Source organism: Bison bison, unplaced genomic scaffold, assembly GCF_000754665.1.
Source record: "Bison bison bison isolate TAMUID 2011002044 unplaced genomic scaffold, Bison_UMD1.0 scf7180017862188, whole genome shotgun sequence".
Lineage (NCBI taxonomy): Eukaryota > Metazoa > Chordata > Mammalia > Artiodactyla > Bovidae > Bison > Bison bison.
In genome coordinates, this window is record NW_011492760.1 from 21,865 (window position 1) to 36,882 (window position 15,018).

Genomic DNA, 15,018 nt, shown 5'->3' on the forward strand with positions numbered 1-15,018 from the left:
CAGCCGTTGGAAACACCCACAGCTGCAGCTGGGCCCCGGGCGGGATGGGCAGGCATCAGCCTGGCCCTGGGTGGTCCGCAGGCTCAGGGCCGTGGCCTCTGTGAGAAGGTGCCCACATCAGGGGTCTGAGCTGCTGGGAGAAGGTGCCTGGCGCTTCTCTTGACGGTGTCCTCCCCAAGTCAGGCTTTTCATCCTGGACAGCAAGGGGCAGAGCAGGGGCAGGGCTCGGTGCCCGGCAGCCAAACTGGCACCAGGTCCAGCTGGCGCACAACCCCTGGGTGATGCAGCGGGATGCTAGGGGGTCCTGTGCATTAACGACATGCTTCCTGGGTGTGGGAGTAGCTTTGCGGCCCGGGGAGAGGCTGTCTTTGTCTTCAGAAGCTGTGCTCTGACTCAGCGTTGTGACGTCCTTGGTCTACATTCAAATAATTCACCCAAAGCGCGCGCGCGCACACACACACGCGCGCGCACACACACACACACACACACAAGCCAAGGCTACACAGTGGGCAAAATGTTAATGGCTGTTGAAATTTGAGGACGACATGTTGGCTGCTATTCTTTCAACTTGTAGGTTTATAAATAAGTTACTTTAAGGACCAATGATTAGTTCTGGGGCTTCCCTGGTGGCTCAGTGATATAGAATCTGCTTGCAATTCGGGAGATGCCTTTTGCACAGGAGGCGTGGGTTCACTCCCTGGGTCGGGAAGATCCCCTGGAGAACAGAATGGCCACCCAGTCCAGTATTCTTGCCTGCAAAATCCCATGGACAGAGGAGCCTGGCGGGCTGCAATCCGTGGGGGAGCAATAGCGTTGGGCACGACAAGCAGCTAAAAAACAGTGAAACATGAAACAGATTCCTCGTAACGGGCCTAGAGTGACACCCTAGGAAGAGGGGTGGTTTCTTACTGTTTTGGTGACTTCCTCCTTATTAAGGAAGAAGAGTCCAGACAGGATGCACTCTGGTGAGAACTCTGCCTTCAAACCCAGCCGTGAGAAATGCAGCTCACAGAGCGGGCTGGGGAGTTCTATTTTTATCGTGGGCTTTCTTGTCCTTGCATTTTCAATGCTTAATTGTTTTCTTCTTTCAAAAGAGCGTTTGTATCCGCTGGCCGTCCTGCAGCAGGCAGAGTGGGGAGTGGTGTCTGGAGACAGCCCGAAAGTGGAGGGCGAGTCTTCCAGTCTTCCTGGTGGTTCTGCTTCTATCGCCTCGAGGAAACAACTCCATCAACTGAACACACGCGGAACTGCCGCTCAGCTGGCCACCGGCACGTAACTCATGAAGCATTTTAAAAAGCAAGTATCCTCTGTTTTGATGCTCATGCAGAGATGAGTGCCTGGCTCAGAAGGGTAAATGCACGTGCATCTGCCTCTCCTCCTGGACTGTTAGGTTCGTAAGGGCAGGACCGTGTCTGTCTTATTAATATGTGAACCCCACTGCCCAGCACTGTAAATATTCACCGATAAATACACGAATAAAGAAGTGAAAACAGGAGAAAGAGATGTGATGATATCTGAATCTACAACAGCCAAGGATTATGCAAATCCGTAATACCTTTGTTTTCATGATTTATCATGTTTGTAGCAGATGGATGCCATGCTCCAGGGGAGGAGCTTAGGGAATGACACAGCACCATCGTATGTAAGTCTGTGTTATTGAGGAAGGATCAGACTCTCATTAAAAGAAAAAAGAGGAAGATGCTTTTGCTTTAGCATGGTGAGATTTGAGGCAGCCTTCTTTATCCCGTGTTCCATCTGGTTTTTAATAAAAGTGACTTATAAACGCTGATGACCCCCGCAGGCGTGCAAACTGAATCTGTTTAACAGAAAAGAAATAGAACATGGAGAACTACGAGCCTCGGCCTGTGTGGCATCTAGATCCTAAGATGTGCCGGTTGACCTTATGAGAAGAGAGAGGTCGGAAGTACAGAGTCCTGAGCACAGTCAGCCTGACGCCTAGGCCTTGGCTCCAGCAGCCGCTGATGGGATGAGAAGGAGGGTGTGCACGTGAGAGCAGAGTGCAGTGTCCGTGTGAGCAGCACACACTCGTGGAAAGGCAGGAGGGTGTGCGCGTGAGAGCAGAGTGCAGTGTCCGTGTGAGCAGCACACACTCGTGGAAAGGCAGGAGGGTGTGCGCGTGAGAGCAGAGTGCAGTGTCCGTGTGAGCAGCACACACTCGTGGAAAGGCAGGAGGGTGTGCGCGTGAGAGCAGAGTGCAGTGTCCGTGTGAGCAGCACACACTCGTGGAAAGGCAGGAGGGTGTGCGCGTGAGAGCAGAGTGCAGTGTCCGTGTGAGCAGCACACACTCGTGGAAAGGCAGGAGGGTGTGCGCGTGAGAGCAGAGTGCAGTGTCCGTGTGAGCAGCACACACTCGTGGAAAGGCAGGAGGGCCACTTGAACGAGAGGAGTTCCTTCCTCAGGTGGATCTGTTTAGTGCTGGACAAACTGTGAATCTCAGTTTCAGGGTAAAAACAGCGGCACCCGTGTGTGTGCCGAGGGCTCCTCCTCAGACCCTGCAGTGTTCTATTTTGTGAACGTTAATTGCACATCATTGAAAAGCACTGTGGTGGAGTCGAAAATAATGCTCCCAATAACATACAAATGATACTTATCCTCAGTGATAATTAGGAAAGAGAAGTAAAATGATCACGATACATCCTTTTTCTTCAGGGTGGCAAAATTTTTGAATTTGTCCATTGTTAGAGAAGATGAATTTTTAGCACATAAATTTAAAATGTACATTTATTAAAAATTTTTAAATGTCCTAAGTTTTCTAAAAATCAACCTTAAATTCTATGTCAAGTGCCCCCTATTCTGTTGGCTGAAACAACCACCTCAACTTGGTGTGGGTTCATCTCTGTCAATTCAGAAGCCCATCTGTCAACTTGGGGTTTCACCCTCCCCTCTCCTCCCCGAGGCTGGTTCTAAGTTACAGGCGGTGGATGTGATACCAGAGCATCCGAAAGAGGGGCTCTCACCCCCTTTACCGTCATCCACCGGAGCTCACGCCTCTCGATACCCGCACCCCCTGTCGTTTCCCAGGAGAGAGTTGGTGCTGACTCACCCTGCCTGGCCCCGTTGAGATGGTTCTCTGGGTGTGTGCGCTGTATGGGTCCCCTTGACTGGACCATGGCGGGCCCAGATGGTTGGTAGCTGTGATTCCAGGAGGGTCTGTAGTGGTGATCCTGGGTGAGGTTGGCACTTGAATCAGCAAACCCGGTGAAGCAGGTTGCTTTTCCCAGTGTGCTGGGCATCCCCTGATGCATCGAGGCCTGAGTAGAACAGAAAGGTGGAGGGAGAACCTGCTGTCTTTGCCCGACTATTTGAGCTGGAGCCTCAGTCTTCCGCCCTCAGTCTGGGACTCGCACCACCCACTCTCCAGATCCTCAGGCCTCAGGGCTCAGACTGCAGCCACCTCAGCGGCTCCCCTGCTCCTGGAGCTTGCGGAGGAGGGTGGGGGGGCTTCCCCGGCTCCCAGTTCCTGGTGACCAATCTCCTTATTGGTTCTGTTTCTCTAGGATGCCCGCTAGCACACCTGCTGTCTACACAATGTCGCTTTGGTTCCCCTGGCCCTCTCCCCGCTGACCGTGCCCCTCCCAGGACAGACACTGACGCTTCCTGAATCTCTCTTACAATGTTCCGGGGCCCAGCGAGGTTGCTGGGGCCTCTCAGGGGCTCTCAGGTCTGGACATGCGTCTGCTGTTTCTCCTCTCCTGCCGGCACATAAACTGGTGGAGGGAATGTGGTCAGTTCGCAACTTCCCAGGGCCCGAGACAGAAGCTGGTGTTGATTTCTGACTTGAGAAACCACCCGGGAGTCCATCAGCTAAGATGCTTTTGGCTGCAAGAAACAGAAGCTCCAGCTGAAGGTAGCTTTCCTATTCAGAGGCTTATTACCTTGTATAACAAGAATATGAGAGCCGCAGTTCTCCACGTGTGGTCTAGTGAGCCCCGGGAGGGCTCACTAGGGAGGGTCTAGGGAGCCCCTAAAACCCCTCCAGGGCACTTGCATGGTCAAAATCATTCATCCCAAGTGCAGGACAGACCAGCGGATTTTAATGTAATGGAGGAGAAGTCAGCAGTTACTTACAAAAAGTTTATTACAAAAAAGTTTCTGTAAATTTTTGACACAGTCACACTTGTTTAAGTCTTTTGCTGCTTCTGTGACAGCCTGGCAGAGCTGAGCGGCTGTGACAGAAACTGCACGGCCTGCAAAGGGGAAAACATTTACTGCCTGGCCCTCGGTGCTGTGCTACGTCATTCCAGTCGTGTCCGACTCTGCGACCCTGTGGACTGTAGCCCCCCAGGCTCCTCTGTCCATGGGGTTTCCCAGGCAAGAATACCAGAGTGGGTGGCCATTCCCACCTCAAGGGGATCCTCCCGACCCGAGAATCGAACCTGCATCTGTCCCCTGCATTGGCAGGCCGGTTCTTCCCACCAGTGCCACCTGGGAAGCCCATCTGGCGCTCGAATAGAGCATAAAACACTTTTGCAGATAATCTTAGATTCTACATCTGAAACAACCTTTGAAGAACTACCAGTTATTAAGTTTTTGGTGTACTGTCAAAGAAAAATATCCCTAGTTATCTGAGCAGGAGGGTGTGAATGGAGGATTTCAAGAAAAGCGCGAGAAAATAAAATATTTTCCAAAATCCTTTTCCCATGGAAAGAACGGACTTTTCTTTTTTAAAAGCAATTTAATGGCAAAAGTGAAATGGTTACAAAGCTGCCAAATGAGAAAGGATCAGCTGTTCCAGACAGGAGATGAAGCAAGACAGAGCTTGCTTCAGAAGCCGCAGAGCATCTGAACTGCCTTTTCACCTCATCAGCCCGAAGCTGAGGGCTTCCAGGGGGAAGCGGATCCGAGGTCCCGAGCGGGCCCCGCTGTGTGTGGGGCGGGCTGCCTGCCCCATCCCCACCTCTGCCTGCCCGGCGTCCTTGTCCTGACAGCTGGGCTGGACAAGGATGATGCCCGGGCCCCTGGAGCATTTTTAGTCCTCAGCCGTCTCTCACCCGGGCAGGGCAGCCAGGGCGAAGGGCCTGGCAGCAGGGCACCTCCACGGGCATCTCCACAGGCAGGAGTCCCTGCCAACCCGGCTCAGCAAAAAGGCGTTGACGGCCAACGACGTTTTCCCACACTCGGCACCCAGCCTCTTTCCGTGGAGGCACTTAATGAGCATCTGTTCAGTGAGTGAAGAAAGGGAAGAAAAGCATTATTTTTAAAAATTTTTATATTAAACAGAACTTTTAAAAAAAAAGGCTGTACCATGCAGCATGCAGGGTCTTAGTTCCTTGACCAGGGCTTGAACCGGTGTCCCCTGCATTGAGAGCACAGAGTCTTAACCACTGGATAGCCACGGAAGCCCAGGAAAGCATCATTTCGGACAGGCTTCGGGGGCTGGCAGCGAAAAGGGTAGACTACGGACCTTCCAGGCCGGGGCTGTGGGGACGCCGCGCGGGCGTTAGAGGCTCCGCGGCCCCTTGTTTCACCCTGTGTTCACGTCTGATGCCGCAAGGAAAACTTTACCCCGGTCCCTCTGGAGCTAGACCTCAAGCCCACCGACATCGCCCCACATGCTTGCCCCTCCCAGGCCAGCGGCTCAGCAGCACATCCCTGGGCGCTGGCTAGAGAGGTCTGACTTCCAGCCCCACCCCAGACGGCCTGAGTCAGAGTCGGCCTTTCCCAAGGTCCCCGGGGCGGAGCAGGGTCTGGTCCCTGTGCTGGGTCATCAGGACGACCTGGGAGGGAAGCTAGCAGCCTGAGACCCCACTGCCTGGGGACAGACTTGCAGCCACATTAACCGGAATCTGGGGTTTTCTCTCCAGACCCCAGTCATTTCACAGGGTGCAGGCTCACACTTCGGGAGGGGGTCCAGAGGGTGTCTGAGCCCCCTCCTCAGTCTCCAAGGAGTTGCCAGCTCCTGCTTGCTGCCCTGGGCACCGGCCATGCCTCCTGAGAGGGGGACGGGGCTTCCCTTGAACGGTGCTGAGTTCAGGAGGTGACAGTTCTCACCCACTGGTAATGCTACCGGGTGCTGCAGAGCCCAGGCGTTCTTCCAGAGCTGCGTCTGCAGGTGCCCTCGGGGCAGGTGTGAGGCCTGTGCCCACTTCAGGGGCAGCGGTGACAGTCCTGACTCCCAGCCCCTGTCTGCCCCTTCTCTGCTCGGCAGCCTTGCACTGTGCCTGCTGCGGGCGGGCTCCCACGGGGCCGATGTGGGGCTGACGCGGGGTGGGCCTCGCTCACACCATCTTCCTCTGGCCTCAGGGCTCCCTTCCGAGCCCCCGGATCTGCAGGGAGACGTCACAGATGGACCGAGGAGATGCTACTTGTCCCCAGGGATGCCCACACCTCCCACGTCTCTTTACAATCTCTAACGTAAGCTTTGCACAGCTGGATGACGGGTTCTACACGAGGAGACAGAAGTTCACTCTTACGAACAGAAGCAAGGTGCACACGCGGTGCTGCCCACGAGGCGGCTCTGGGTGGGGCCAGGCGGAGGGCAGCCTCTGCCCTCGCCCCGGGCCAGCACACAGCACCCGCTGGCCTTTCAGGGGGGACGTCCAGACAAAGGGGCACGAAGCGAACTGCAGGCGGGAGGAGCGTCAGGAATGCAGACCGCACAGTGCAGCTTTTTCTGCAGAAGGACGGAAAACTACAGTGGGGTGTCTCCCCCGAAGAGAAGGAGCTAGAATCTGCAGCAAGCCCAGCTGTCCTGCCTCCTCCCAGAGACCTGTCAGGATTGCCAGCGGGGAGAGGAAAACAGATCAAGACAAAGGAGATCCAGCTGACGGGGATGGTGAGCGGCGCCCAGCTCCATGAAGGGGGCGCGCTAATTACACAGCCGCCTTTTCCTTAATAACAGCGTGCCTGTTTGAAGAGCTGTTGTTCAAACCAGACCATCATCCTCCTACAAGAACCCTGGTTCTCATTAATATGTGAATCACAGCAGACCTTCCGGTCTGAGGGGATGTGCATGTTGCTGTTCTGTGGAAGCTGGCCTGATTTCAAACCAGGGAGGCAGCGTGACTGTCTCCATAGCATCTGCCTTGGCTGTGTTTGCTTCTCTCCGCCCCGACTCCCAGCCCCACCCCGGCTTGGAAACTCCTTGAAGGCTGGGGTGTGTTCGCTCGTTTGCGTTCTCAGCACAGTGTCACGGATGGGGCAGGTGCCTGATGAATACTTTCTGACGTAATCGGAGAGTGAGCTTGAAGCATGAAGATTGAGACTTTAGAAGTGACTGGTTCCAGGACCCTTGGAAGGTAGTGGCGATGGGACCACAGCCCTGAGTCTCTGTCAATCATCTTCCTCTCGAGCCGCTCCCCCCGCTGACCCCCCGCCAAAAAACAGGCCAAGAAACTAACCCTGTCAAACTGAAAAGTCAAAACTCCGGCTCACGCACTTCCCTGGGGGTCCGGGGGTCAAGTCTCTGAGTTCCCACTGCAGGGCCATGGGTTCCATCCCTGCTCGGGGACTAAGATCCCACACACTACACCACGTGGCCAGAACAAACAAAGAAATCAAACCAAACTCCATTTCGGAATCCATAATATGGAATAAGGACTGACAGCAGCAAAGGAACAAGAAGGCCAGGGTGAAAATGGGGTAGGGAGCTGGACTGAAGCAGACCTCAGCAAGTAAGCTGTTAAAAATTCACTTTGGGAGAGCAGCGTGGTGGGGAGCTATAGACGTGCAGCTCTGAGAACTACCCTGGCCTTTCTGTTACTCCTAAGACTACAGGAAAAGGTGTTTTGCTTTAAAAAGAGCAACAGGAAAAGATCATGATCAAATCTCATACAGAATTATCCATAAAAGTAAGAAGAACTACAATAATGTCTCTGCAGATAAAGGAAGTACGGCTAAAAGACAACAGATCCAAATGGGTGAAAACTGCAACCTAAAATTCCAAAATATCTGAAAAAATTAAAAAAAAAAAAAAAAAGCAAAATATAACAGACCTGAAAGAAAAATACATTAAAATTAGAAAAACTATAAAATGAGATTTTTTTTTGAGGGGGGCGGGATTTGTAAATAGGTTGAAGGAGGAAACAGAACAGGCTCTATCTTGAAGCAGGACTCCATCTTGGGCCGGACTGTGGACTTTGGGCTCTATGTCCAGTATCTATGGAAACGACATACCAACTGGAAAACCAGGCCCCCAGAAGGAAGAGCCCCAGGGCTCTCCATCGCCTAAAGGAACACCCTAATTATCTGAGTAACCGAATAGAATCATACATTCTATTATGCTTATTGGGGTATGAGCACAGGCCTATTGATAATTGTCCACTGTTAACTACCTAGGCTTAAGGCAGGCATGTGAATCAGGGTTAACTTTGATTGGATCTTTCTTTCCCTTGGTTCAGACTAGTTTCAGGGAATTTGGAGAGGTGGGTTTGGGCACGTACACTTAGGGTATATAAGGTTTTCACGGAAACTGGTCGGGGTCCTTGGAGAAGAGGAGACGTTGCCTTGGGCCCGCCACTGTAATAAACTGCACCCCGCTGTCTGCACTGTCCTTCTGAGTGAGTTTGTTTCCCGGAACGCGTGGCTACTACGAGGTGAAAGAGGTAAGAAGAAAGGAAGAGCATAAATGAAGTCCAAACTAAAAGGAATACAAGAGCAAACACACAGGACAGGTACTTCTGTAGATAATTAGCAAGTGGAAGGGCAAAAAAAACATTTTAATCAAAAGGAAATGAAGGGAGGAATTCTACTTCCAGCCAAGATGGGCCAATAAGAATTAGATTCACCCTCCTGAGTGAAACAAATAAAAAACTGAGTAAGATGCATGAAACAACGATTCTCAAGGTCCTGGCCACCAGGCGATGAGTGGCCGCCGCTGAGGAAAGGGAAAGGGAGGTAGCGTGTGATGCCCCAGCCAGCAGTTGGGAGGCAGTTTCCAGGCTGCAGTGGCAGCGGGGTGGGGGGTGGAGCCCACACAGGGTTCGGGAGTCTCTGTGTCGGAGCAAGACATCAGGACTCGGAGGGCCCAAGTCGGGCTGAGGGAGGGACAGGGCAGACAACGGAAGAGGAAGGGGCTTCACAGAGCATCCTCTCGGGTCCTTGGCTGAACTACATGCCCAGACAAGGGCAGAAACTGCTGCTCAGCACAAAGTTGTAAATCAACCACCCTGTGGTGAAAGTCGAGGAAAAGGACAGAAGCTACTGCTCGAGAACAGGAGCGGACTTCCCTGCTGGCTGGTGGTTAAAAGCTCGCTGGCCAGTGCAGGGGCCACGGCTTTGACCCCTGGTCTGGGAAGCTCCCACGGGCAGAGGGGCAGCTAAGCCCGTGCCCCACATCTGCTGAGCCTGAGCTCTGGAGCCCGCGAGATACAACTGCTGAAGCCCACGTACCCAGAACCTACGCTGCAACAAGGGAAGCCACTGCGATGAGAAGCCCGCGATCCTCAAAGGAGAGGAGCCCCACTGGCCACAACTAGAGAAAGCCCGTGCGCAGCGACGAAGACCCGGCACACCCAAAGTAAGCAAGTGGATAAATATTTTTTAAAAGAACGGAGGAAACTACTGGAAAGCAGGCGACCAAACAAGCCCCAGAGCTCACCCGGGCCTGGGGACCACCCGTGTTCCTGTTAGTTAGAACGAAAGCACTCCTCATGCACAGGCATGGCTGTGATGTGGACTCAGTCGTGTCCGACTCTCTGCAACCCCGTGGACTGTAGCCCGCCAGGCTGCTCTGTCCGTGGGATTCTCCAGGCAAGAGTACTGGAGTGGGTTGCCATGCCCTCCTCCAGGGGATCTTCCCAACCTAGGGATGGAACCCAGCTCTCCTGCATTGGCAGGTGGGTTCTTGACCTTACTGGGGTGAGATTATCCCTGGGTCAAAGACTAACTTTGGACTCACCCTAGTAAAGCCGAGAAGCACGTTTCCAAAGGTCCTTCTAGTTCCGAGTAATGTCACTGTGGGCCAGAACAAGGTCCTACGACATTTAAAGGACTGTAACAAAATGGGAAGTCAGCAACATAAAACTTGCAATGTCTGGCCAAAGATACAAAAAAGGGACTGCCCCGGTGGTCCAGTGGTGAGGACCTCATCTTCCAACGCAGGGCGTGCGGGCTCAATCCCTGGTGAGGGAGCTATAAAGGTTTTTTTTTTAATGGTCCACATTAAAAAAAAAAATCTTAAGCAAATAAGATACAAAGAAGTAGGAGAATATGATTCACAACCATTGTGATTGTTCAGTTGCTAAGTCATGTCCGACTCTTTGTGGCCCCACGGACTGCAGCACACCAGGCTTCCCTGTCCTTCACTGTCTCCCGGAGTTTGCTCAAATTCATGTCCTTGAAAAAGATCAATTATAGCCATAGACCTGGAAATGACAAAGAGGATGAAATGACAGACAAGGGTTGTCAAGTGGCTAGTACATGATCTATACATTCAAGAAATTAGAGGAAAGCATGACGTGAAAAGGAGAGAAGAGAAAATTTTCAGAAGACACAAACAGAGCTGCTAAAAATTAAATACATTGCTATAACATCTGAGATGAAAAATACTTGTATGAGAATAACAGCAGCTTAGACACTGCAGAGGACAGTGAACTGAAGTTGCGGCAGTTAAAACCTGAGGCCCAGAGAAAAGACTGAAAAGTCAAGAAGTCTAAAATGCAAATAATGGAATCCCAGAATAAAATGGGGAGGATAGAAAAATAATTGAATAAATTATGGTGGAAATCTTTATGAATTTGATGAAACTATAAGTTCAAGGAACCCCAAGTAGAACAAAAAAAGAGGAAACCACCCCAAGGAACATCGGATTAAAACAGGAAAACAGTGATTATCTTGAGCAGATCATCTTAAAAGTAGTTGGACAGAAAAATAAAACATAGAGGGAGACGAAGCTGATAAGTACTGATGATGTCTCATATAGCATAAGTCAGGGAACCAGAGAATTATGTCTTTAAAGTGCTGACAGAAAACAAGTTGTCCACTGAGAATTCCATATCCAGAGAAAATACCTTTCAAAAATGAGGCAAAATACTTTTTTCAGCCAGACAAAAGCTGAGATATTTATGGCCAGCAGATCTGCGCTATAAGAAATGTTAAAGGAAGTTTTTCAGGCAGAAGGAAAAGTGATCCACCCCAAAAGAGGGAAGTAGCCTGAATTGGTAAACATTGTGCATAAATCTGGTTTTCTTAATCTCTTCAAATTGTAATTGTTTAAAGCCAAGGCTTGACTCTTCCTGTCTTAGCCTCTGAAGGCTGTCCCTTCTCAGCGGTACCCCAGGGTCTCAGCTGCACGTGTGGAGGTGGCCACCCCCCAGCTTCCCCACCCCGATGGCTCTCCAGCCCACTACTGACTTGCTTCCCTGGCCTCTACCAGTGTCTTCCTGGGCAGGCGAGCAAGCCTTAGGAAAAGCATGAACGGTAGTGGAGATGGGGAGCAAAAGCCTCTGAGAAATAAAGGAACGAGTGAGTCTGTTTTCAAGTGAACGTCTGAACGTTCAAGTGAATATCAAGCATTCATGTCTGATGAAAGCATGACCTTGTCAGAGAATTTCCCTTACACACTGGAAAGAAACGCAGATAGCAGTTGTCCAGTTCTGTTCTGCAGGACACGAGTCACAGCTAAAATGGGTGAGTGTAAAAGGATACTCGTCAACTTCCCACTCATTTTCACAAGAAGGACCCCCAGTGGAAAATTCTTGCAACCAGAATTGCATTAGGACTCGCATGTGGTGATTTAACCCGGAGATTCCGCACCTCCTGACCACGGCCCCAGCAGACACAGAACGCTCCAGGCTGGCAGGCAGGGTGTGGACCCAGGGTAGCTTTGGGTTTTTCCTTGAAACCAGGATGCGTCTCTTTCTGGTCTTCACAATCCTCGTGTGGCCTTGTAACAATGGGACCTGAGAGGTGCCCCTCAGGTGGGGAAAAGATCAGAGTCCAAAATCTGATTTGCACAGAGCGTCCTGTGAATTGAGACAAAGTTCTCTGGCCCGCCATCTCCTTAGTTACAAGATGAGGAGATCTGACTAGCTGACCTCTTCAGGTTACTTTTAGTTCAAGTTCCTATCAGTGACGAAACGGGAGCTCATCTCTGGTCATCTCTGGGGCCGATGCAGAGATGCAGGAAATCTGCAGCATGCTGGGGTTCACGTTCCTTCTCAGACTCCTGGGGTGACTCTAGCCCCCCATCCCTAACCACAGCTTCTGAATCCACGTCATACCTCAGCGGGTCTTGTCATTCAGGTCCCACGCCTGCCCAGAAGTGAATGTCCTCCTGGCGGAATCTCGGGGTCGGGGGGAGGGATGGAATAATTCCTTTGTGGAAATGGTGTTGGAAACACATACCATCCCCCCACTAACAAATCCCGTCACACAACGCTAAGGTGACAAAGGAACCAGCGGCTTCGGAAGGTGCAGGTGACGCAGGCTACCAGGCGTGAGTCCGTGTGCCCCTACTTCCCACAGCTTCTCCTGAGCAGCGTTTCAAGCCCCTTTATACTGCTGGGCTTTTACAGCTTCGCCCTGGAGCGTCAGCTTGACGCTCAGTCTGACACCCCCGTTGTAATCATGCTGAAGTGAGCCCTCGCGGTGCCCACGCAGGTTTGCTGACAGGCTAGCAGCCCGCCTGCTGGGCGCCGCCTGTCCACTGCTTTCTCCCGAGTGGAAGGAGAAGCAGGGCTCTTCCAGCGTGCCGAGGGGCACCGGCAGGATCCCCCCCACCTCCGGAGCTCTGCATGCTGTGTCTGACAGGCTGCGGGAAGGCCTGGCCAAGGGCAGGCCTGGGCGCCCTGGCAGCTGCCCAAGCGCTCCGGGCACTTCGGTCCAACGTTCCCCTTCGGTGAGACTGGTAGAGGCTTTCCACCAGCTCAGCAGGAAAGGCACCTGCCAGTTCGATGTTAAATGTAGAAAATGAAAGCAGAAGCCACTGATTCCTCACCTGTTTGACAATCCTCAGCACGGGTCTGGGTTTTAGGATGTGTAATATCATAAAGTGAACGGCTGCTCATTTCCATTGGGGGGGCATCTGGTAAACGAACTTATTTTCACACTACTTAGAAAGACACTGCTTACACCTTTTCTTTGAAACTGTCTCCATGCTTCAGCCTCTTTAATCTGTGAACCCTTTATCCACCCTCATCTTTCTCCTCATCCTCGTGCCCCTCCCCTTCCTCCTTTTTCTTTAAACACACACACACACACACACACACAGGAGTAGAATCAAGTAGAATCAAATAAATACAGGGTCAGATTTAAAGTAATATTTCCTCTAATTTTCAGTTTGTCTAAAAATTAGAAAAAAATCATAAATCTAGTTTCCTTGGTGTTTTTTTTTTCTTCCTGAAGTGGTATGTAAATGTTTTGCACATTCATTTATTACTTATTCTCCACTCCTCTTCCCAAAATATGAAACTATCTAGCCCAGCTTAATTGACTCTGCCTTAAGGCAGAGCACTGGCACCTTTCTGACAAAGTATAATTGATCCCATAGAACCATATAATCTTAACTGAAAAACCACATGTTAAAAACCCACAGCTTCTTTAGTGACGGAGGGAAAGTTTAGAGGCAGGCTTGGGTTCAAATTCCAAACCAGCATGGTAAGACCACAACAGACTGGACATTGCAGTGGCTTACCTATTTAAAGTAAAATTCTCCAATAATCCAGAATTTATAATTTCATATAAACTCAAAGGTAGTTAACATGTATAAACATAACTGCTGAAAGGAAAAGTTGCTTGAGAATTTTAGTGTATTAATGATGTATAAATCTATGGCTATTCCTAAGTACAGGGGATTTCATTAACTTAAAGTGTCACAGTATCATATACCCTTTGACACAAAATTCCACTTAGGGAAATTCACACAAAATTATTCACTAAGGCACTATAAGATAGAAGTATAAATAACCTGCATATGTGGGAGTTGGTTAAATAAAATACAGCACAGCTATAGAATGGATACTATGCATCCGTTTAAAGGAGGCAGATATCTGTACTTTAAAGATACACTGTTTACTGAAAAAACAGGCAGAGAAGAGTATTAGTATCATAAGGTGTGAAGAAAGAAAACGGGGAATAATCTACATAGGTATGAAGACAGAATACCTCTGCAAGCAAGGACGCAAGAAGCAGAACAATAGAATGCCTGCCCTCCGGGGGAGGGAAGCGCGCAAGAGGCAGGACTGAAGACAGGCGGACTTTCCACTCTGTGCTCGGAATGTTGTGCTGTGTGCGTACAGTAACAATTCCAAGTTTTTCTCTTTTTTTTTTTTTTTTGTAGGAAATAAAAGTAGAGTAGGATTTCTCCAAGAGAAGAGTCAGTGTGCTTTCAAGCAGGCATTTCTCAGCTAATAAACTATTTACTTAAAGGCATCTTAAGGGAATTCCCTGGCTGTCCAGTGGTTAGGACTCTGCACGTTCACTTCCACTTGGACAGGGTTCCACCCCTGCTGGGGGAATTCCCCACTAGCCCCACCTCGCAGCCAATAAAAGAAAAAGGGATCTTAAAAGTCGGATTCATTGCCCTTCCTAAATTGCTTGGTTTGATTTTATGCCTGTGGTTGGTTTGATTTTATCCTTCTGAAGCTGAAGAGTAAATTCATCTGAGCATTTACCCATCCCTTCGCTTGCTGAAGGAAGGACTCAGTAGAATGTGTTCTGAAAGTGACATTTAAATTGATAATAAAGAGGAGGAGACAGGAAAGAGGACACCTTTAGGACACAAACGTTTATGTGATTTTAGCCATTACAACAGTAGTTCAGAAAGATCTCAAACGTTACACGGATGTCATCAATATTACAAAAAGAAAAAAAAAAGGGACAGGCAACAGTGAAGAGCACCAGAGAGCCCCAGCGCCCGCCGCCAGTGAGCCCAGGCGTGCTTGTCTCCTTCCGCGAGCCCCCCTCCCCGCGTCTCCTCCCGGCCTCCCTACCCGGCCTCCGCTCCGCCTCCAGCCGGCTCAGGCCTCGTCCTCGCCCTCCTCCTCCTCGAACTCGCCCTGCTCGTCGGCCGTGGCGTCCTGGTACTGCTGGTACTCGGACACCAGGTCGTTCATGTTG

At 50.7% G+C, this 15,018-nt stretch overlaps 1 protein-coding gene across 1 annotated transcript in view; it reads right to left on the bottom strand.

The window, feature by feature from the left end:
- Positions 1 to 5,565, bottom strand: part of LOC104983318 (tubulin beta-2A chain-like) — a gene marked incomplete at its 3' end in the record, with an annotated part of 27,425 nt that extends 21,860 nt beyond the window's left edge. Inside the window, exons 1-3 of the mRNA XM_010832756.1 lie at positions 5,560 to 5,565; positions 5,013 to 5,084; positions 4,821 to 4,954 (exon numbers count right to left, since the gene is read on the bottom strand). Of these exons, the coding sequence (XP_010831058.1) occupies positions 4,821 to 4,954; positions 5,013 to 5,084; positions 5,560 to 5,565 (212 nt within the window). The remainder of the gene's footprint in view (positions 1 to 4,820; positions 4,955 to 5,012; positions 5,085 to 5,559) is intronic.
- Positions 5,566 to 15,018: the final 9,453 nt, after the last annotated feature.